The 24,916-nt window shown below is 43.6% G+C and overlaps 1 protein-coding gene across 1 annotated transcript in view; it reads left to right on the top strand.

Annotated features, from left to right (window-relative positions):
* whrna (whirlin a) overlaps positions 1 to 24,916 on the top strand; it is a 92,682-nt gene that overhangs the window by 54,627 nt on the left and 13,139 nt on the right. The window contains exons 4-7 of the mRNA XM_068752980.1: positions 9,455 to 9,663; positions 12,736 to 12,772; positions 22,995 to 23,207; positions 23,734 to 23,955. Of these exons, the coding sequence (XP_068609081.1) occupies positions 9,455 to 9,663; positions 12,736 to 12,772; positions 22,995 to 23,207; positions 23,734 to 23,955 (681 nt within the window). The remainder of the gene's footprint in view (positions 1 to 9,454; positions 9,664 to 12,735; positions 12,773 to 22,994; positions 23,208 to 23,733; positions 23,956 to 24,916) is intronic.

Below are 24,916 nucleotides of genomic sequence, written 5' to 3'. Positions count from 1 at the left end.
TCTGCTGCTGCTGCTGCTGCCGCTGCTGCTGCTGCTGCTGCTGGTGCTGGAAAGGAGACACATCCTCTCTCTTTGGTCCCTCAGTACCTGTGTCAGATTTATGCAGTATTGGGTCAGTGCATCATCACAGTGTGTTTGGCCATAGGAACCAGTCCAGTGTCTGGAGGTCGTCCAACCAACACCTCACTTGTTGACGACAGATTATGCTGTGGGTTAGGGTTAGAAGGTAAACATTTAATCCAGGATAATTCCAACATAACTTCGTTCATCTGGCTTTCAGAGTGTGGGGTTGTTTCATTCTGCAGCGCCACCAGAATGCGTCTGGTAACTGCAGTGTGTCTTCATTTCCAACTTGAGTCTGTCACTGAGTTCTGAAAGTATTTTGTTAGCAACACACGAATCATTATTGAACCATTGTCAGAGAAAATCATCTTCTCCATCGCTGAAGCACTTTGTTTCTTTGTGCTTCACCCAAATTCGAAAGCAAGGTGAGCGTTCCACCAAGTCCATCATCAGATGCTGACAACGTCTCTGAGGTAGACGAGCACGTTAATGGAAAAGTCAATTGAAAAGTCAATGGAAAAGTCATTGGACGCGTCCGTCCAACATTATGTCATGCAATCAAAATTAAACACACATCAAAATCATATTTTTGTGTATATATATTCTTTTTGGAACCAATGAGACTGAGAATAGCAACATCTCCTCCCCTTTTACACATGGTCCAACCCATGAGTCAACTGAATCTCTTCTCTGTGCAAAAGTAAAAGTAACCAATTAATGCACTTGTGAAATTGAGAAAGGATGAACAAACAGGAAATAATAAACATCAAACAAAGACGGTGCTTTGAGATCCTTCAGAATGGGAGACACCATTCTCGTCAGGGGCGGACCAATCGTCCTCAAGGGCGCCCAGCGCGGGCCCCCAAATTCAGATTCCTTGCAAATACAGGTTGCTGAGGAGTCAGGCATACAGAATTAAAAACAATCAATGGTCATAATAGAGTCTCTTTAAGGAATGTATTTTCAAAGGCTTCATCTCTGCTCAGGAACATAAGCTGTAGAATGCAATAAATGTGATGTCACTACATCATGAGTTGATGAAACCTGCTGTTACATCGAGTCCATTAAAAAATCCCCATTGTTGTGCAGTGATCAGTTATACACGTACATCATGGCGCATGCGCGGAATGGCAACGCCATTGGAATCACAAAAGAAGAGTAATTTCAAAGAAGGTGTCATGAAATCTTGACCAAGCAAAAATTATCAGAACATAAAGAAGAAATCAAAAACTCTGTGATAATCTAAAACATGTATCCTCAATAGTCTGTGTCCCTTTAACAGGCCTAGATAGAGGCTTGTGTGTCACAGCCTCAGAATCAATTACCGTATTTTCACACCCATAGGACGCACCTAAAAGTCTTAGATTTTTTTTTTTCAAAATGTGCAGCGCGTCCATTGGTCCGCGCGGCCTATTTGTTGTTGTAAGGCGGACTCAGTCAGGCGCCTGGCGGAGTGATACGCGACGCGCTCCACCACAGTAAACTATTATGGCGTGTTGACGGAAGTGGCTGCCGGTCCCGCAGCAGAACACGGGAATAGAGCAGCGGGGAGAGAGTCCAGCATTAATGAATCAATGGAGGAAGAGGAGGAAGCAAGAAGACGACTTGCAGCAACTCAGCTCCTGAGATCTGCGACTCCGTGCGCGGCGATCTCACCGATACGGTCTAGACCGGAGTGAAGCAAGCTAACGCGCTAACGGGCTAACTAGCAAGCTATCTTAACATCGTCATCCCCGGTGGATTAACCAAAGAACTCCAGCCGTTCAACGTTAAACTGCGGGCTGCGTGGGAGCGCTGGACGACAGAAGGAGACCACAGTTCCACTCAGAGTGGAAGGCAGCGCAGCGCCACAGTTTGACTGGATTGTAGCTGCTTCGGCTAACTGTCTGCTAGCATTGTTGTTCGCACCATCTCCGAGGCGCCGACACCGCCGCACGGAAAGTGACTGGCAGTGAAGAAAGAGGCCGGCATGTTTGACGGAGATCTAGCGCTGCTGTTCACTACAGAAACACAGGATGAGGACTTTGATGGGTTTGATTAATGACTCTTAAAACGCGCACTAGTATTGTAGGGTTTTACCAAACCCTCTTCCGGTTCTTTGTTCTCCTTCGTGGGCGCGTAGTAAATGAGGAGGACGTGGGTAAAGATTAAAATATTTATATAACAAACAGATCAGTACAAATTGGTTTAGATTATCAGCGCTGAGGTTCGATCATGTTCCTTGTGTGCGTCTCAAGTCCGAACAAAGGGCCGCCCTCTGTTTCCGTGTGTACATATCCATGGGCCCATCCCCTGAGCAGGCGGGGCCCGCCCCAGCCAATCTTACCCCCTGTTATTCAGCGTCATTATGTGTCGTCACCAATGAGACGTTCAAGTGTTATCAGTGATAATAATACTGTTGTGATGTCGGCGTGGAATCACGTCGTGGAATCCCATCTAATACGGGAATTCCCTACAAGTATGCTTGTTTGATTGATGACGTTGAAAGATGTGAGTACCAAGCTCAGTTTTGCTCCTGCTTTATTTTGCGCACCTATCATGCCGGCGCCTTTTGAGCCGCGCGCCCTTTGTATGTTTGAAATACCGAAAAATCAGCTGTTAATGAGACTGCGGCGAATCAGCAGGTGCGCCATAAGGTCGTGGAAATACGGAACACATAAAACCTGAATCCCATTCATCAATAACAGAACAACAGGATGCTGTTCATAAGCTTTGTGTTTTAACGTGTATTGCTGCTGTTTGAGCTCATATCTCTTTGCATCATTAAGTTTAAACATCAGTTGAGCTGTGTGTGTGTTTGTGTTTGCATCTCACGTGAACCGGAGGGCGATCCGTCAGTCAGTCAATCCGAGCCAGCCACAGAGAAGGAGGGACCCCCGCCCCCTCATCCACGACACCGCTGTTGATCACCCCTTATCTGGCCTCTGTCCCTCAGTGGTTCCGGTCACTCCCTCATCCGGCGTCCCCTCTGTTCACAATTGAAGCCTCCGTCTGGTCATCGTTCCTCCACAGGATGAGAGCATGTTCTCTTTCTCAATCGTGACGATGTCTCCCACTGGACGTCCTCTCACGGGAGGCATGCTGCCTTGAGACATCGAGCGTTGCATGCTCTTTGGAGGAAAGTCTTTTTCTTCTTCTTTCTTCTTCTTTCTTCTTCTTAGCATGTTTGACGTGGTGCATTCAATCGGTCAGTCTGTCGTTAGCCCCACATATCATGCTCGAGTGAGCAGTGTGGGCTGGTGGGGGGCACTGGACTCTCAGTGGAGTAGACCCTGAGGTGGACGGTGACCTCTGGTCTGATGGTGATGGTGATTGATGTCTTCTGGTCGTGGACGGTGGGAGGAGGCACCCAGCCCTCAGTGGCTGGAACAGAGTGACCCGCGGGGCCAAACTCCAGCACAGTGGAGCAGTTTGTGGAGCAAAGGAAAACAATTAGTTTCTGCATATTGACTTAACATTTCTGAATCGGCTTTCTGCCTCCCACTTTTCAGACATTTGTCACGTTTATCAGATAATATTATACCATATTACATCAACCGACTTGAACCTCTGAGCCTAGCATGCTATCATCTATTGTAACATCTGAGACACGTTAAAGCGCAGGAAGCAAACAGTAGGAGAATAACAATCATAACACTCACAGGAGCAATGGCTTCCAACAGAATACATACCTAATTTTTTTTTTTTTTTTTTTTATAATGATGAGTAATGGCACAAAGCTATTTGTGCCACCATCCCCCCTCTTGAGGCGTGGCAACGCCCACGGCTCAATATTGCTGCCCATATGTAGACAGATTTAGGCAGACGTGAATGTCATAGGTGATGTCATCGCCATCAATGACCTGGTAGGGTATGTACCTTTTAAAAAAAATTAGATTTATTTTTCCCTATCTGTCCTTCCCTCCATGATTATCTACTTGTTTTTTCCTATCTAGACATGCTGAATCGTGTGTTTTCCTTTACTTGGCGCCCTGCAGTAATGCGCCCAGTGTCCTATCTCACACCTTCCTTCCACCCCCTCCTCTGGCACCCCGACCTCTCTGTCTCGCTAAAACACTTCCTCTTTACCATCAAAAACATATCGTTAGACTCCTCGTTATTTGTTTCACGCTACTCTCTCTTCATGTTTTGCCCGTGTAATAAATTCAGACAGAGTTAAGTTTAGCAAGGTGACAGAATGCTTCATCAGCCAGTGGCTGATTTCTGGGTTAAAGGTTTTGTTTTTGAGACGGAGCTCATTCATTATTAACATCATAAAGGGCACTGTTCTAGTCCTGCTCTGAAGTCATCAATAACTTCATCAGATTTTGGCTTTGTTTGTCATATTTTACTGTAGTTGGCTCTTTGTCTAAACACCTCTCTCTCTTGCATTTAGTCTGGGTTTGACTTTGGTTACGTGGGCGGACAACAACGGTGGGGCGCTACTTTTTTATTCATGCCCCTCCCGAGTGGAGGTGCAGATGGGTAAATTCCTCTGTTCTAATTTTGGTTTAGTAGAAAGGTTATTTATTCTTCAGCGTTTACTTATTCTATCTTAAATACCTTTCCTGCTATATAGAATTCCACACGTGACGTAACTCAGAGAGAATCCCCCTGATGGGGCGAAGTGCAACTCCCGAGATGCAATCTTCTAGAGCAAACCTTTGTTTGCTCCGGCTTCTCGCTCGGCGTCCTAACACAGAGTTGCATATCGTTTTAGACCCTCCAGTCTGGTCACCACTAACCTTCATGAATGAGTTCACAAAGTCTTCCCCAGTGACGGTCTTGCGTTGACACCGTGAGGTTCCAGACCGTCCAGCCGTGCAGTGATCCCATGAGGACTCAGGCTGTTTTACTGTTACAACTTTGACTCATTCCGTTCATCCACATGAAACATTTATTCACAGACACGTACATACAGGGTTTTAAGTCTAGACTTTAACAACAACAACACACAGATCTGTATACTTTATGTCTTTCTTATATATCTATATATATATATATATATTATAGTGCTGCACAATAGTACCGGTTGGGAAACGTTTCTGCGCACGCCGACAGGACTGATGTTGATCCCTATCTGCCTGGTTAGGAACGGAGAAACACAGCGTTCCGCGCGATAGGACCGCCGTCCCTACCCGCCTTCTCCGGGTGTCTCACCTTCAGGCAGATCTGCTCTCTGGCTCAAATCCCGTCAACCCGATCCCCCAGGGACTGGCATGCGAAGGATTGGCCCCGGAAAAGGGTCTTAGTGAATTAGAGTGTGCACCCTCTAATCAATTCTTCCAAGCCAGCCCACCGCAGACGGGTGTATTGGATCCTGCCGACAACGCCAATTAATGTCAGGTTTGTGACACTGTAAAAGAGAGAAAATCGGAACCAAGCCCCAAAGATTCTCCTTGGTCTGCAGCTTGTTCACTTCCTCTCCTCAGTCTCACACCAGTTTCCTCATCGCTCAACTCCAAATCACCACCACACAAACACTATTCAAGGACCACGTCCCAAGCGAGCATATGATCTCCCAGGGCCGCGCCCTTATCAGCTCCAACTCACCCCCACACACACAACACAGCTGTTTAACTCCTACGCGAGTCCAACACAAATATCCTCATACGTTCATTCTGGTGCACCTCCATTCATGCTCAAACAATAAAAGCACGTTTTTGCAAATACAGTTTGATTTTTTAAAGACCGGTCCCTTAATTGATTTTTCTCAGACGTTTGATCCCGTTAATTTATACTTAAAAGTATTAATCATATTGAATTACTCCGTTAATTTATACTTAAAAGTATTAATTATATTGAATTACTCCTAATAAGGCCCGTTAATTTACTCGTACCCAGACGTTTGATCCCGTTAATTTATACTTAAAAGTATTAATTATATTGAATTACTCCTAATAAGACCTGGTAATTCCTTAAACGTCTGGATTATTTATTTAGTAGCCTTGTAATTCCTTAAACGTCATTGGAAGTGTGTGGACATAATCATAGTAAATATAATATTTATTCACTGATCCACTGGAAGTGTGTGGACATAATCCCAGCAAATACAATATTTATTTACCGATCCCGTTAATTTACTCGTACCCAGACGTTTGATCCCGTTAATTTATACTTAAAAGTATTAATTATATTGAATTACTCCTAATAAGACCTTGTAATTCCTTAAACGTCTGGATTATTTATTTAGTAGCCATGGACTTACATATGGGCCTCTGCCCTTCCTGTTTGTGCACAGTCTCACAACACTTCCCGCTTTAATTTCACTTCCCTGTTTTTAAGTAAGTTGGAAAAAATGTTACGTATTAAATACCAGCAATACCTGTAGTCACCCGATGCAAGCCTGGTTCTTGGGACCCGTTGTCCGGGCGGGCAGCCGGCGCCGGAAGGGGGAGGCCCGTCCCCTTCAATGGGGAGACGCGGTGTACAGATTTTGTGGTGTCCTCGGTCCAGCGGCGGTCGCCCGTCCAGATGTGGGTCCCGGGTTTCGGCACCAATTAATGTTGGGTCTAAAATGAATAAACCCAAAGAGGCCTTGCACCGAAGAGACGAAACGAGGCAAAACTGTAGATTATTAGATTTATTAAGACAGCTGTCAGCTGGGAGGGATGGAGAGACGCAAGTAGTTAGCTTCGTTCGGCTTCACCAACACACTCCGCCCTTTCTTGGTCGACACACAGTTTTTATAAGCGTGAGTAAGGACAAGAAGAACAGAGTGGCTCTGTCCTAACTCCTACTGATTGGTGTGTTATTGATAAGCACCAGGCAAAGAATGATTTGACAAACATCGGCTACTGAAGATCAGGAATACACAATGGAGTGCTTTGTCTCCACTCAGGCTGCAGACAAGATGTGTACGTGCGCAAATCACCCAGACATGAAGACTCCAACCTTGGGCAGATAGCTCTTCGAAACAATACGAAGCGTTCCCTTCTTCAGTCTAGTCAGCATATAACAGATCTCCGATTGTCACTAACTCAGCAGTTAGTCACATGGCAGAAGAAAACCGACACAGGGGGGGTTTGAGCATTAAAGAGGATTATACACAGATGTTCTGAGAAATACACAAATATATGGAACGATCTGTTTAAGCAACTTCACAGAGGGGCTAAAGTTACCACACGACTCCTCAGTAATGTTAAGGCTTGATAAAGAGTTTAATGCTGATGGGATCACTTCTTTGAATTTAGCAATAGCACCATCAGACAGACGTCTAGTCAAGGCAGTTCTGTTTGATGGAACGTAGTCCAATAATACAAACGTAAAAGTGATGAACTTGTGGTCTGATAAAAAAGGGTTCAGTGGAAATACGATTAATTGATCAATATCAATACCATACGTGAGAACCAGATCCAAGGTGTGATTAAAGCTGTGGGTGGGTTCTTTCACTCTGTGGGAGAAGCCAATTGAGTCCAGTAATGAGAGGAAGGCAGTAGCAAGGCAGTCGTCACTGACATCTACATGAATGTTAAAATCTCCCACAACAAGTATCTGTTCTGCTTTCAGAACTAAGCTTGTTAAACATTCAGAACATTCTGACATGAAATCAGAGTCTGGGCCTGGAGGCCGGTAAACTATAACAATCAGGACTGGCTGGCTTGATTTCCATATGAAGTAGAATAAATAAATAGGACTCCTTCTATTGCCATTCAGTATTTAACATCACACATTCTAACATAGAACGAAATTCCGATGCGCTGCACGCATAACAACACAGAATAAAATCAAAAAGTACAAGATAGTGCACCCTATTAATCAACAGAAAAAAGGGGGTATTGCAGGCACCGTCTACCTGATGGCAGGAGGGAAACCAGTTTGTTGAGGTGTTTGATTATTTCTGGAATTTGCACCACAGTAATGGATCATTAGGGAGAAAAGAAGGGGACTCAGCACACACCCTTGTGGAGAGCCTGTGCGCAAAGTGATGGTGTTCGGTGGTGTATTGTTACCTCCAAGCCCCAACTCAGGCCTATTTGTAAGGAATTCCATAATAAATGATATTGTATTGAGTCCTTAGGTTAGGGGAGCCACATATATGGATATATACTTCAGTAAAGTTGATGGGGAGCTGCAGGGCCACCCGTGGTCCAGTTTCTGTTACATCAGGGCGGCTGTAAAGTGTCCAAGCTGGGTCTGAGAGAACACCAGAAAGTCTTGTCAGGCCAGTCAGGGATTATATTTTGACCCAGACATGTGCTTGGTGTTCCTGTGTGTCTTTATGGTTTACCAGAGGCCAGGCTGTGATGCCAGTGTTCCGGAAAGGCAAATATTTATGAAGTAAGACTAACAGCCGCGGCACCGAGCCACCAGACTCTGGTCAGATCAGCCCCGTAACAGCCGTCAGCGAACCAGCCACGGCTCCCGAACAAATCGCTTCCTACAAACCACACAACCACGCAGGGTTAATGGCCAGAGACCAAACCGTAAGACAGAAGATGCTGCTGCTCAGAAAGCAGGACATGACATCACAGCCTACCTTCTTCTGTAGTATTCATCCGCCCTCTCAAAATAGCATATTTGTTCCACAGTACTGCCGTTGAGTTGGAGCGCCTGGGCTGAGGATTTGGCATATCTTGATTGTCTTCTGTAATGCACCCTGACGCATATCGCTACGGACATTATTACTGGTCCACTGCCGTTTTCACTGGATTCTCATCATCTGCTGCAGGACAGCTCCAAATAAAATCAGCTTCAGAGTTCAGATTCACGCTTGCTTTCTGCATTGGGACGAGCCTTGTGATTGGGATAATGCTTTTTGCATTTTAAAACGTCGTCTAATTGATGGTGCATTTGTGCGTGTGCGTCTTTGATGCATGTTGTTCTCAAGCTGCACAACATCCACGTCCAAGCCAAATCCTCCACTGGAGGAACGTGTTTGCCGGTAAACTGCTGACATTCCTATTTTTAATTTCACTCCTGTTGCAAGATGCTCGCTGTCTCTGTGTTCTGGATGCTTCAATGTCCCATTTCTTGGGCGTAGTTGTGCATGCAGCCCACACACACTGCTCTGCAAATGTAAAGAACAAACGACAACAAAGCTACTATTCAAAGGCTAATTAATGGAGACAGGATGTTTGTCTTGGGCAGACTTCACCTGTTCTCCTATTGCAAGGAGGCCTCGTTGACAGAAACAGCTCGAGCTCATCAGTGGAAGAATCTAAATAACATTTACTTTCATTTGTGTGTCCTTATTTCTGTTCGCTGTCCAATTTCACATCCCTCAAAAACCTTCCCAAACCTGCTAATCCCGTTGTGATCTATTAAATGCCTCCTTCACCTCCACCACCCCATCCCATTATCGGACCTTTGACACACGAACCCATGCATGTCACGACTTCAGCCTGCTCCATCCTCGCCGCCTTGCTCAGTCCCCTCCACGACGCCTCTGTGTGGATTCCCTTCTTCGCAGGTCGGAGACCAAATCTTGGAGGTGAACAGTCGCAGCTTTCTGAGCATCCCTCACGACGAAGCCGTCAGTGTCCTGAAGTCGTCGCGGCACCTGATGATGACGGTGAAGGACGTGGGCCGCCTGCCTCACGCTAGGACAGTGGTGGGCGAGACGAAGTGGATCGCCAGCTCGCAGATTGCGGAGAGCTCTGCCGACAGCAGCATGGCCGGGTGGGTTTGGCACAACATCACGCTGTTATATGGATTTCTGATGCTACTTAACACAATTCCCATGAAACAAATGATTTCATTGCGGTGTGATCGGCAGAGTGGGCATGCAGTTTGACAAATCAAATTATCTTTCAGTTATTGTCAACGTGCAAACGGCATTTTGACCTCTGCAACCCACAGATAAAAGCACTCTCTGGCAGAAGTAGCTCATAAAACGAAATAGATTATCAGTAGGCGAATGATCCTGTAAAAAATGAAAACGCATTTTGTTATTCTAGAATCAAATGCCTCCTGACTGAAATCAAGCCAGGTGACAGGTTGTTTAGTTGCTTTGTTATTCAGATGACAACATTTGATACCAACTCTAAAGACTCAGCTGTAAATATGGACACAGGCAAATTATCTTAGGTCAGCATAAAGAAGGAAAGCAGCATGACAGGAAGCACCGGGTGAATGTCATTTCAATATTGAGTGTGTCGTGTCCAGACTTCATTAGCAATGACAGTAATAAAGCTGTCTAAACGTATACCGGTACGGGACCCCGTTATTAACTAACATATTCCAGCAGAACAGAAAGTGATGTCTTTAACTGTCTTAGGTGTAAATGTGTCCATTTCTAAATAGGTTCGGAATAAATATGCGACTGCCAAAATGAATCACTTACGTAAGTAACTAATGAACCAGAATTCCATTATTTTATTTATTTGACCTTTATTTTATCAGGAGATTGATATTTAAAATATCTTTAACAATATGCGCGATTCCTCACAAGAGAACCCAGTCTCATGGATACGTGGTGCGTTCAAGACATCTGTGCAACTAAAAGCACATCTAATTCTATCTTTATTTGCTGTGCCAGATGTACAAATTTACAGTTTTGTTTACATATTTACATTATTATTTATTATTATTTTCACATCTCAATTCAAATAAATATATGTTTGCATTATTTCCTCCAGTCTAAGTCATTCTGATCCCTGCAAGAACATTTAGGCATAACTGGACAGAGTTTTGTATTATGATGGACAAAATCTGAAAAGTGTTCTGATTTTTGTCTTTATCATAAAAATCGTAAATGAATCCCATTAATAGATTTCCGTTGTTGCGTGGATTTTATTTACATTTTGGCTTATTTTAGCAAAGCAGAATATGGCTGACCTGCTGGCTTTCTGTCTCTCGTTCCCCCGTAGCATATTTAAAATTAGTGTAATTATAGGGCTGCACACTGTGTTTCATTTGGTGTCTCTTCCTTGAAGAAGTGATAATTATCTGGTGGCACAAAGAGAGCAGCCAGAGAGAAGACATTTGAAAGATTTGAATAAGGTGACAATAAACAGCTGGTCGGACCCAGAAGTCAGTGGGGCTAATTGAATTTGAATCCCAGAGCAGATCTCTTTGAGTTTATTGCCCCATTGCAAGTGGGACTGCAATGTTTTCCTCTGTCTTGGCTTTGATTACAGGTTTATTTACTGTGCCCCAAAGACCATGCTGCGGGTTATTGCCTTTACACGATTCAGTGCTTTTTTATTTAGGGAGCATTTGAGCATCTAAAGACACTTTCACAAGTTATTTCACCCTGACAGAAAAATGTGTCATAAAAAATATTTTATGTGAGATATATTTGAATGTCTCAGCTTTAATTTCACTGAGAGGGCTGAGTGGAAGACATGTCTGCCGTCTGATTCCTGTCAAAACACATTTTTGTGTGTGAGATTGAGCCATTGTTTTAAATAGTGTGAAAATAATGGAACCCCCCGGATGATCCCACTGGCTCTGTTGGTCGAGAGCGTTATACTCCTGGTAGGGTCTCCCATGGCAACCAGGTCCTGGGTGATGGGCAGTTCAAAAGCTGCAGGTTGCAACTAATAGATTCATAAAGAACCGTTGCATGCTGGTGACCACGGAGACCTGGCTTCATTCATCCATTCCGGACTCTGCCATTGAGCTAGCGGGCTACACGGCTCAACGTCATGACAGAACAAGGGACCCCGGCTGGAGCGGGGGGGGGGGGGGGGGGGGGGTTATGCCAATAACAGCTGGTGAACTAACACAGTGACTGTGGACAGACACTGCTCCCCACATGTGGAGTTTGTCACTGTCAAATGCAGGCCTGTACGTCTAGAGACTTCACTGTGGTCATGATTGCTGCTGTTTACATCCCGCCGGATGCCAATGCTAATGTGGCTACCGGGCGTTTACATGACAGCTTTCAATCCCTGCTGAGTCTCTTGCCTCCATATCCCGGCCCCTGATGGTGGAAGATGGATGGATGGATAATGGAATAATTTTGAAAGACTTTAATAATGCACCTTTTTTTCCCGCCTGTGATAAATATATTCAGAAAGTGAAAAGCTGCCAGAAGAGGTATTTCCCTGGTGCTAATAAGTAGAGCTGGTAGGCGCAAATGCTAACATTATATTTCAGTGCACTTGCCTTGGGCAAACATAAACTCAGTGTGTGTGTGTGTGTGTAGTGTATGTATGTGCGTCCAACATCATGTACCCATTGATAAAGTTCAAATGAAAGCTCACACCTGTATTGTAATTTTTTTTAGTGGATTTTTGTTGGCTGCCTTTTTTAACTTTGCCATTCACGTCTTTTTAATCTTCTTATTCAAACTGTTTTGCTGCAGTCAGCATATAAAAGTCGAGCTTAACAAAACAGTTCCTCTAGGGGTCATCATATAATGCCAGGGCTTGTGGGAAACACGTTCGTGGACTTCATCATGGTCTGTCCTTTCAGATAGTTCAGAATGATGACGATAGAAATTAGGAATAGCAACGGCATCCTCATCATCAGTAATATCAAGAAAAAGGCATTCTGACATCTGTAGCTGCGTTGGGATCTGCAGAGGTCCAAAACACGCACGCCTGTTGCATTGCTAAAGTACGTATACTGTGTATAGGTAAAAAGAAAACATCCACATTTCTTTAACAGATGGCTGAGCTCTGCATGACAGGCTTAATGTAGAACTTTGTGTTTACAAAGTTCCACAGCTGATAAAATATATAAAATATAGTCCTCTGAGTTCCCCAAAGGAGTAATTTGTCCTTTATAACTGTTTCTCTGCAGCTTCTCGATGGAGAAAGGGGCCTCTGCGTCAGGAAAGGTGAGAGTCACAACAAGTAATTTACTTTTGTGTATGTGTGTGGTCTCTAAATACAAGACAGACAAATGTCTGGAGTTAACAGGCAGTCTCATGACTGCCTCTTGTGTGTGTGTGTGTGTGTGTGTATATATATATATTTGTGTTTTTTTTAAAGCATTAGCAGTGTTTTTCCTCCTTTTATTCAACAGTGGTCTCAACATCCATTCAATCAATAATCAATACTTGACAGACATTTCTTTTGTTACTTATTTAGTTTCTTGCTAAAATTCTTGCAGTAATAATAACCATTTATTTATTATTTAGTTGTATAACCGAAAAAGGGACAATATGAATTTTTCATTAATTTTACAACTCATGGCATTTGTTCCAGAACCAGTCAGTTTGAGTTTGTGTCATGATTGGCTGCTCTGGTTTTATTTCCTCCGCCGACGAGGATATGTTTTCGCCTGCGTTGGTTTGTTTTTCTGCTGTTTGTCTTTTAGCAAGATACCTCAAAAGTTTCTCAACGGATCCTGATGAGATTTCCAGGAAATGTCGGGAATCATACCAGGAACAGTTGATTAAGTTTTGGTGATGGCTCACAAGAGATCCCGTAGCGACTTCCGTTGTAAACAAATCATCGCTCCGCGCTTTTATGCTTGAAACGTCAGCGTTATTTCGCTCGTTTTCCCCGTTTGCGCTGTTAGTTTCCTCCTTTAATGTCTCCGGTAACATGTTTGTCTCAGATATTGACCAGTTCTTTCGCTCGTTCTGCTTCAGCTAGCTTCCGGGAATAACAGCAGCGCGTTTAGCTGACGTCACAGACATGCGCAGTAACGACGGCTTGTACCGAAACATCGGAAGAAGTGTTTTCATGCGCCCTGATCGGATCATCAATCGGTATAAAGCACCCCTCTCAATCGGGATAGAATTGTGACCGGATCGAGCTAGATTGGATCAGACTATTCCGATTTGGGTGTGTACATGAAGCATTTTTATTCCGATCAGGATTTTAACCAGATTACATGTGTCCATGTAAACGCTCCTATTGTGGAATTAGTAGTGGACAAATGGATTTGTTGTATCTTCAAAAGCTCTGGATCAATATTCAGAAGAATCCGCCATTACTGAAAGTGAGCTTTTAGTGAATAACTTCTAAACTAATAATGATATCATTGTGAATCCGATTGCTAAGGGTTTGTTTTCATGGTCCAGGAATTGGTGTACATCCCAATATAGGGAGACTGAGGTGCTCGGCGGAGGTCTGCGTTCTCCGAGTGCTCTTCTAGTTTTAAGTGTGATGATAAAAACAAAATGTTTAAACACAATCTTGTGTCAGTTCTAATGAGCTGATGTGGTATATTCTGTTTTGGTCTTTCATCATATATCCCAAATTATTTATTTCAAGCTCCCTAAATTGCTCCATCCTATGATGTCATTAGAGTGTTTTTTTTAAATGAATTTGTGGTGACTTTGAATGTGACTTTGCAGAGTGGGAATGTTGAATGAAATGCAGAAATGAGAGAGGAGAAAGAGAAAAGTCGGAGGAGAGAGCAGCAGAGAACGAATGGGGGAGGGAGGTGAGTGGGAGAGCTCAGTTTTCATTATGGGGGCTCTGATGGACAGTCCTCTCCTGGCAGAGGTGGCACTTGATGTATCGCAGCAGCACTGGAACAACACTGAGAGACGGATGATGGATAAGGGAAGTCTTTTTCTAGGAACTGTTTTCCCCCAGAAGAGGTTTTAAAAGTAATTTATAGGGTTTGTTTTATTTCCCTATTACTTATTGCCGTGGCAACAGCCAACCTCCAGGGGGTCCAAACAGAACACAAAACATTAAAGATTACATTGGGACATTTGACCTTTTCAGCTAATGAGGAAAATAGTAAAACGAAGGAAAACCGTTTTCTTCCATCACTTTTTTTTAAACTGAATTCTTTTAAGTTGAAAATGCACCGACTCAAGAATAACATGAACTGAGTTATCCATTAATTCTCCTCAGAATCATTTGGTTTGACATTGATAGTTTGTTCCAGTTTTGACACTGGCCTGTACATTAACTTCATTAAAGCGTTGTTTTATTGTAAAGGTTGCCAGTCTTACCCCATGAAGGTAATTTTTATTTCTACCATTAGTTTGTGTTATTCTTATTCTTAGATTTTCTCAAGGCGAGGCCGGGCTTCATGTCAGCCCCTATTCCAGGCTGCATCCTCTCCACACCTTCTCTCTCTCACTGCGCCGTGCAGACAGGCAGCTCTGATTTGACTGGGATGGATCTTATTTAGCTGTTTCAATGCTCTAGTTTGCAGTGATTCTGATGCAAACACACTTCTTTCCTATTCCCATAGTTCCAGACCTGACAGGGCATTTCTGGTTCACGGCAATGCAAACTGCGTCATTCATCCATCCTTCCATTAACGGGAGAAGCTGCGTGCTCCGCCACTTTGAGCCCAGCCTGATTACAGCAGAGGTCAAGTAAGGGTCATTAACATTTTATAAGAGACTGCAAACCACTCGGGTTTAATACCAAACCCTCACACGAAGGTCTCTGCAGGGGTGAGATGTTACTCTTACAGTTGATATGGGAATGACCGGGACAGCACTGAGCAGAGAATAATTTCATTCTGAAATCCAAGGAAATCATTACCATAAGCTTCAAGCTTCAAGCTTCATTGTCCCAACGCGCTCGCCACCTTTTTATTTCAGCTCTCAGAGGAAAGTCCTAACAAGGCCGATTCCTTTTGCTCCACTTTCTACTCCTTATTTAGGGGCAGATGAAGGAAGGCAAAGAAACAAAAAAAAGCAGGTGTTCAGCCTGAATTAGCAGGCCAATTCATTTGTACGATGCATACTGTGCTCTTGAACTTCAGAACTGGAGCACGGTGCGCATGTGAGGAAGTGATCAGCGCGTCACTCCCTTGTTCTTGAAAATGGGCACCAGCCCACTTCTCCTCCGTTCCTCTGGCATCTTCTTCCCCTCTAGGATTGTAGATCCTTAAAAACTATACGGCTACCTCTCCGAGACACTTCCACACCTCCACAGCTATGTCATCCGGTCCAACTGCCTTCCCATTCTTCATTCTCTTCATTGCCTTTCTAACTTCACCCTTGCTAATTTTTGTCACTTCCTGGTCAGCAACACGTCGGCGCGTCATGAAAAAGGTTGCCTACCCCTGATAGAGAGGATCAATAGGACTTCATGTTGCATCTCAAGAGGAGATACAGCATAAAGAGTTCCTCACAAGTCATGGTCTTGTAAATGATTGCAAGTCTTTTATTGATTGTTGGTTCAAAAATGTACAGCAGAAATACAAATAAGGATTATTGGAAGTGATATGTCACAGCATGCATTTTGCATGAGCTGGACTTCTGAGAGAGATCTGTGGAGACACGATGAGATAAACATGAACAGCCTCCAGATCCAGTGAATGAGACGGATGATTTGTTGTTCTGTCAATGATGAAAGCAGGAGAGGATCTACTCTAAATAGCAACTTGGCAGCGATTGAGTTGTGGTATAATTATTTTTCATTCATGCATGATCGGTAATGTTTATCCCAAGATGTTCCGGTAACAAGTCAAAATGTTTAAATTAACTGAAGAGAAAGCCTAATCTGTTAGTAAGGATTAGAGAATAATAATCTGATGGTCACTAGTTCTCCAGTCAAGCAGGGTCAACCTCCTCATAGTAGCAGCTTTAGCTTCTCCACTGTCCCTCCTTCCCATCACAACACCCCGCAGTCCTCAAAGGGATTTTTGCTCATGTTGTGTGAACACGATGATATTACCGGTATTGGTTTTATCACACAGTTTGAACCATGCTGGGAATCTAGTTGAACCATCCATCCTGTAGACTGACCTTCATCAAATACATCTCATTTGATTCGATCTCCAGGATGAGGCGATCCAAAGTGTGGGGAAATGTTATGTTTGTGTGTGTTTACTCCTGCTTTTTTTTCATGCGTTCATGTGATTGGCCGGTCTAGAAGTCTTTTTGCTTTTTATTGCAAGTGTCTTTATGTCCTCTATTTTTTCCATCCTCGTCTTTCTCTCTGAGCAACCAACCGTTATCTGAGAAATCTGAGACCATATTGGTTCTTTCACTCAAGATAGTAGTCGGTTTATGTTTGTCTGCACCGCTGCCTGTGTTATACAACAAAGTATTAAAATGGCAATCAGAATATAAAATGCTTATCGATGCTCATTGGCAGAATAAAACAGCAAAGACCGTTTTTATTTCTAGGACTTGTCGGGCAGAAGGCACAACCAACTTTTTGGCTCCTGTGTGCCTTTGATCCTTTCCTGTTTCAACTAGACAACACTATTCATGCGCAAAGTCAGAATCATAAAATCGAAATTTACGGCGTTTTCTGTGAAACCTACATTTATGGCCTGAACAAGCATCCACGGGCGTTTTAATTTTATGCCATGTTTAGCTATTAAGTTTTCAGTTGCTTTAATGTGGAAGCACAAAGGTCTTAATTGTAATCAGTTTGTGCTGCAGCTGCCTTTCAAATCCTTAAGGGGCTTGTTAGAGTAGCAAACGGCCTTTGTAAGCACAAAGGTGCAAAAATTAATGAAGTGAAATCATGTATTTTATTACGAGAGAAAGCGTGCAAGTCAACTACAGTAGATTTGTTGGACTCAAATGTGCAGTGTTGTAGAGAGAAAACAAGAATGGCATTAAGAGGCAAATGCATGCAGGCGCAGCAGGGCTTTGGGGTAAGAAGCCTTACCTCAAAGCCCTGCTGTTCCTGCAGGGGAGCGCTTTTCATAAATTCCTAACCTCAGCATGAATATCAGTCTCTCTGACTGATCTGTTGATAATTATGCCAATAAGATTTGTGTTCTGTTAATGTAGTTTTCTGCCATCTCTCAGTCGTCCGGTTCCGTTGCAGATCCAGCGGTCACTTCTTCTGTCTTTCCAGACGCCCCCTCCCTACCGCTTCATCCTGCAGTTGCAGCCTTTAGGCCAAGCCAGCCCGATAAGCCGATTCATTAAGGATAGGTCACAAAGCAATTCTCAGTCATTAATTCTGCGTTGACCCCATTTGGGCTCTGATCTAGAGCGATGAATGTTGTTTGAGAGGCCAACAAAATGCATTACAGCAAACAACGAGGGTAAATATCACTTTTATTGGTCAAACCTAATTTGCTTATTGGGTCTTCTGATTGCATGAATTTAAGAGGTTGTAAGATGACCATGGATGCACCAGAATAAACCGATTTGTTTGATTTATTAGCAGCAATGAATCAGACACACCCAAATGGGCACAGCTTGAGTCGGTTTTAGCAAAAGAAGAAGGCCTCTAAATTGTTTTATCTTCTTGCTGTTGTTTGCTGCGTCTTTTTCTGCCTATTCACTCAACTCGGCGAGAAAATCAACCTCTATAACAGCTCATTGGAGTGTGTCTTCAGGATTTACTGTTTCTTTTGAAAATAATTGAAATGCTGATTATTTTTAACTTTATTAATTACGTTTATGCAAATATTAGGTTATAATTAAGCAATAATTGATGATGAATATATTTATTAGATAGAATGTTAGAGTACAAGTACAGTCACACAGTAGCACGTATTACAGTACAAATAAAGTCAAACATCCTGTCTAAGAGGAGCATTTCAAAAAAGCCCTTGCGGTCTTGTTTCCGTTGAAAGTCCTTCGTACATAAATCATCCACAATTAACAATACAAATAAAAATAAAACCAATATTAAATTACTCAATTGATGCAACAATTGACCACCAGTTGGAGATATGTGGTCAGAATTCCAGGCTCGTTCCCCTGAATCAACATTAGTTCTTCAGATCTTTAAGCATTGCATTTTAAAGGTTTAGCAGATCTATATAAAACAGACTATATTGAACATCCTGTCTTATGTATGCATATATCATTAGGAGTGAGTGAGGGAAATTGAAACTGCTCAAACTCAGCGACGATGTTGATTACAAAGCAAGGTCATTTTGCTGGGAAACTTTTCCCAGAACAGAGGCTCTCTCAATAAAACTACAGCGTGCAGGATTTTAAAGCGCTTTCTGTATGTCAGAGGAGTGCTTGCTGTTATTATGAAGAATAACTTGGGCTTTTCCGTTTTGCATAAAGTCAAAAGCAGTAAGATGGATACAATGAAAATGACTATGCTGGCATTTCTGCATTTGCATGATTGTATTCAGTTATGCGCCGTATTCCAGTCGCTCCATCCGGGGAACACAAAAGCTGCCATGCTGATGTGGACACAATAAACACGACACATATGTATGATATTTTATCGTATATTTAACGTCGTAGAGATCCAGATTTCCAACCAGAACCTGCTTTTATTGCGGAGTGGCGCCCGTAAGAGTCTGAGTTCTAATCCAACAGGCACTTCCAAGAAAAGCCTGAAGCTGAACTGTGTCTGCAAAGCAACGAGCAAAGAGAAAGGAGGGGAGGAAATATTCTATCAACACATTCACACATAAACAGAACCCAAAAGCCTTGTTCTTTTATCATGTGAAGGCTTCATGTATTTTTCAGCCTTGATTCCAAGGAAGTATTTAAAATACAAAATAATTATGATAATCTGCAAAACCTTTTCCTAATGTTAATTAATTAATTAATTAATTAATATGGAGGTATGATTGGCGGTTTCAAATTTCATTTTTATTCTAATCAACAGTTTTGTTTTGTTACTTGCTGTGGCAACGGGAACGTTCAGTAGAAGTAGCATAACTAAATCATTAAAGTCATTCAACTTTGAATAAAACTAATCATAAATCTGTTTTGCACGGTTTGGCTTATTGATTATATATATTTTGTTTGTATGGTTCTTGTTTATTTTTTATTTTTTTGTCTGTAAAAGCGCTTTGTGAATTTTATTTCTAGAAAAGTGCTATATAAATAAAGCATATTATTATTATTATTAAATCTACTAATGAATCTGAGTCGGCCGATATTACAGTGGTTCATACTGAACGATTACCACAGGGCCATGTGTTGAGACCTCAGATATTTAATTCATGGGACTCCCTTGAACCTCCAGACGAGCCCAGAGGTGACTGAAGTACACCAACACATAGTACAGATTTCTATTTGTACAGTGGTATTTTAAAAGTAATAACAATTTGGCTTGCAAAATTTGTTTCGGTCTGTTTTGCTCTGGAACGGAAGTACCTACCATAAACACTTTGCCACTTTAATTATTCATGTCTTAATTAAATTGTGCCCTATGGATTTTTTGTACATTCCTGTGACTGACCGTGAAACTGACAACTGAACAAGAAAAGAACTCCGAGAGTGCAGACCTCCGCCAAGCAGCTCATTCCCCTCCTAATTGGATTTACACATGGTGATCTGGATCATCATCAATTTTTGAATCCCTAAATGGGGTTTTCAATGTTAAAATTAAAAAGAAATTCCTAACCTCATTCGGGATCCAATCCAGATGAAATTTGGTTGTAAAATAGAGGTGAGTGAATTGAATGCATGTTTTACCAGATATGATTATTTTTTTTACCCTTGCCGAAGGGGAGGCGAGGGTATTGCAATTGGGTCCGTTTGTTTGTTTGTTTGTCTGTCTGTCCGAGCGCATAACTCAAAAACTAGGAACCCAATCAACTTGAAAGTTTTACACAAGCAAGGTTCTGTCCGTGGCTCGGTCCTCCCCGAGAATGGCGTCGATCCGGATCTGGATCCAGATTCTGGAATTATTTTTACATCTGGAATTGTGCCTCTGCTGTAAACTGCCACTTTAAGAGGGAGGGACACGAATGGCATGATGGGAAAAAGAGTCCAGAAGGAGTCTTGTAGTACGTTCCGGAGCAGCAAGCTAGAGCAGGTTTGGCCCCTCTGATCCGGAAGCCCTGTTTACTGTCTCACAAGATCCAAAAGTCTATTGGAGGCGGGGTCTGCAATCTCTGATTGTCTTTCTAGTTATTTTTTTAATTTTTTTTATTCTCCATTATAAATAAGTAAATGGGAAAATTCAGATCATGACAGTATCCGCATTCCGGATCCGATCTGGATGAAATTAGTTTAGAAAGATAGAGATCTCCACCCTACATGACTGTGTTAAATTCCTTAAACATCGGTCAATAGTCAACAGTCAATTATTGAGGAACACATTTTGAAGCTCCATTGACTGCAATGTTAACGGACATTTCAAAGTGATCCAGAATTCAGAATCTTTTCTGGATCAGAAGTGATCCGCAACAGTTAACAGCATAGTGAGGGAGGACATGAGAGTGGCTGGTGTTGGGGAGGACGATGCAAAGGACAGGGTGAAGTGGAGACATTGGATTTGCTGTGGCGAGCCCTCAGGGGACAAGCCGAGAGTACAGTAGTAGTAGTCATTTCTTTTCTATTCTTTTTTTCCTACAAAGAGCTCTCTGATGGCCATGTGGGCATCTTCTGCCAAGCAGCTGCCCAGTTTGCTCATTTATGTCTGGGTGCCATTGCATCAAAGTAAGTTGATGAGATATTCCGAGCTACAGAGATAAGTGGTGACAGTGCGGCGGAAATGCTTCCCGCTGTGCACCTGATGGCAGAAAACTGCAGGCAAATAGTGATTTCTTCTGTCCCTGGAGTAAATTTTGAAGATGATTCAACAAACGGCAGAGGGGGTAGTTTTATAACTGCTGCTGCTGCAAAAAGGCCATTATGGTCTTTCCCTCCTGTTTTATTTTTGAATGCGCTCAAGCAAGCAGGAATAAATCTTGTGACATTTCTAGGTCATAACGCAACCAGCTTTTTTGATCCATCTGAGTTCCGTTGTATCGATTGGATGTGGACAGGGTTCGCCGAAACCACTAGGACTGCAGAGATGAGCTGGGTCCAGCAAACTGACCACATTCACTGGATGGCCTTTAACTTTAACTGTACAATCACACTTTTACAGTAAGAGCTCTGTCTCTGCATCCTTGCCTTCTTGAGCACACCCGCATTAGCGAGAGACTGAAGGTGTTCCACTCCATTTGAGTGACAATGGATTTCATTAACTCCCTCAATTGCCAATCTGACCTCTAATAGAACAGCCAGAGACAGACGGAATGCTGACATGCCTCATGTGGTCTCACCGGTTCGTTCCCTGATGCCCTTGATTTCAGAAACAAAGACACGGAAGCCTTTTGGGTTGAGCGCCGAGGTGATTCAAATTCAGGCAGGGTGGCTCACGGCAGCGAGTTCACCTTGGGTGGCTCTCTTCTGACTCTTGGGCAACTCCAACCCACGATACGGCTGATCAAGTGTGAACAAGAGTCGAGGACGAGGAGGCAGAGAAAAGGAAGGGAAGGAGGAGGCGTGTTTCTTCCTCTCGTTTCTGATGAACGCAGGTGGACGCAGAGCCTGAAGCGCTGACTTTGAAGTGGTATCTGTCATTAAGTAGTTCATTAAAGACGAGCTGCATGGCAGAGCACAGATAACTGAGAAGAGAAAAGGAATGGACACAGAGAGAAGAAGAGGAGCAGACTTTGCAGCCAGAGTGTCATTCTTGTGATTGGCAGAGCAGCCGGCACACCAGGGACCGATATGAAAGCTGTAAAAGAAAAAAGAAAAGGATAATCCTCCACCCACATGTGTGAACAACAGTTTCTGCTAGCGCCGCGTAGCGTGACAATGAACGATGGTCAGCCCAGAGGAAGCAGGAAGTAGGGTGATCGCGTATCCTTCTGGGAGGAGCAGACTGGTGTGGGTGTAATTTGAGTTCTTGTTCTTTGTGTGTCCGGCCTGATCAGCTTCCTGCCATCGTCTCTCAGCCTCCTCCATGTCCTCTGGATCTCTGCAGTTTTCTCCCCCTCTCTTCCTCCTAGCCATCACTTCCTGTGCACTCTTCCTCTCTCTGTACGGTTTTCCTCTCCTCCAATACTGAGTAGCCGTGGCACTTCTTTTTCTGTATTTCCATATTTCCCTACCTTTCTGTTTTCAGCTTCCGTGATCTGTCACATCTTTTCCTCCTCCTCCTCCTCCTCCTCTCCATTTCGCCTCTAATTCACCCTGCTCCACAATCCCTCCTCCTCACTCCTGATACACCTCCGGTTGTGTGTCTTGTTCTCCTCATTCTGTTCTCATTTTTCACCTCCCCTTTCCACCCTCTTTTTCATTCTCTTTGTCTCGATTGCCCCACTCTTTGCTCTTTCTGTCTTCCTCCTCTCTTTAATTTTCCCTCTTCTCCTCTCATTTCATTTCACAGAAAAGAAAAGTAAATGTAAAAATGAAATGACTACATTCGAAAACAATGTTTTCTTCTCCTTCTCTCCGCCTACACCAGCCTGGGTTTTACAAAGGTGTAGCGGGCTCTCAGGTCACCCTGTCCAGCCTGGCGAACCAATCACGGGCCATGCTGGAGGAGCAGGCACGCCACTTGCTGACGGAGGCAGAGCGGCAGACTATGGGCTACTACGTGGAAGAGTACCGGGACGGACATATCGGCGTGGAGCAGCTAGTCGTGGCGTTATTCGAGCTTCTCAACACTCACGCAAAGGTGAAGCAGATGGAGTAGAGATGATTGGATGAGAATCCGTGTTCTCTCTGTGGGACTGCTGTGAGCTTTGAATGTACGTTTTCTGAATCCTTTTGAGAGGCTTTTTTTTTGCCACTGCCCAATGCCCGGGTTGTGTTTGTACTTCCTGTCTGACTTTTAAAAGTCTTTTGATTTTCTCACACTCTGAAGGCGTTTACTTTGTAAAAATAAAACTCATAATAAATCAGAGACATTTTATTTTCAATTTCTCACAATGAGGTTTTATAGGCTTTTAAGTGTTACCCTGGTTTGTATGTTTGACGGGGGTGCTGTCTGCATCTCAAAAACCAATGGGCACTATTCATTGGGATCTTGCACCTGCACTGTAGGCGCCTTAAATGTGTGCGTCCCATAACTGGTTTCCTCTTATTGCTCATTCTAGGAAGTTAACTGCAGTCATTCTGCTGTTATTCTCTTCACATCTGAGCAAACTGAAAGTGTAAAACAAGCACCCCTCTTTTTTCCCTCTGCACCTTCTTCTGCTCAGTTCTCCCTGCTGTCAGAGGTGCGAGGCCTCGTCAACCCGCAGGACCTGGAGCATTTTGACGGGTTGGTGCTGCGTCGTGAAATTCAGGCTCTAAAATCTCGACAGGCGACGGCCGGCGCCACGGCACTCCAACCGGACTCCCTGTCCATGGTGTCGTACCCCGACACCCTGACCTCGTCTTCAGCCAGCTTCATGACAAACACCACCCTCAGCTCTGCACGGGTAGGCAGGCGTTGTTCTTTGGTGGGTAAATTAGATGGGAGAGAGAGAGAGAGAGAGAGATCTTGCTACAGAACAGCCGTGTGTATCTTCTTTAGCTGTAAATAACGTCCTTCCAGTGACTTGCTGTTGTCTTTTGTCTAATATTTGAAAGGTTTTTTTTTCTCTCACCTCAATTACCCCTCCACCTGTAGGAGAGGCTCCTCTGGCTGATAGATATGATGGAGGTAATTACGTCTGAAAGTGCCGCTCTGTTCCAACACAAACCCGAACGTGCAGTTCGTGTTCTAAACAAGGAGATGTGAAGTTCCCTCTGGGCAAATGTGTACCATAAGCACACACCTCAGTAGTCCATCTCTCTTGGTTTGAGGTTTGCAGTGTTTTTCTCTCCTTTTGTTCTATTTTCCTGTTTGACAAAGCTGAAGTGAACTGCTCATGTTTACTTAAAATCCCATCGTAGTTTGACCCATAAAACAAATCCTTGAACACGGGACGGTATGTCTTGTTTAAGAGCGGGTCCTGTACGATATACTGTATATATATATATATATATATATATATGCTGAGCAAAGAAGCCCGAGAGTGCAGCACATCACAGCAGGCTGTAAGATGCTGGCAGGGAAGGCATGCATGGAACCACAGAACCAGGCAGCAGGCATAGCGTACAGGAACATCTGTACCGAATGCGGACTGGAGAACACAGAGTCAAGATGGAGGACACCTCCAAAGGTGGTCGAGAACAATCGAGCCAAGATCCTGTGGGACTTCCAGATCCAGACGGACAAACTGGGGACGGCCAACCGGCCTGACGCAGTGGTGGTGGATGAACAGAAGACGGCGGTAGTGATAGATGGAGCGATCCCGAGCGACATCAGGAAGAAAGAGCACGAAAAGCTTGAGGAATACCAAGAGCTGGAGAAGATGTGGGGAGTGAAGGCAACAGTGGCTCCAGCAGTGATCGGGG

This window comes from Brachionichthys hirsutus, chromosome 19 (genome assembly GCF_040956055.1).
Source record: "Brachionichthys hirsutus isolate HB-005 chromosome 19, CSIRO-AGI_Bhir_v1, whole genome shotgun sequence".
NCBI classification, from domain to species: domain Eukaryota; kingdom Metazoa; phylum Chordata; class Actinopteri; order Lophiiformes; family Brachionichthyidae; genus Brachionichthys; species Brachionichthys hirsutus.
The sequence above is the reverse complement of the archived record's forward strand: the minus strand, read 5'-3'. Positions and strand labels throughout refer to the sequence as shown.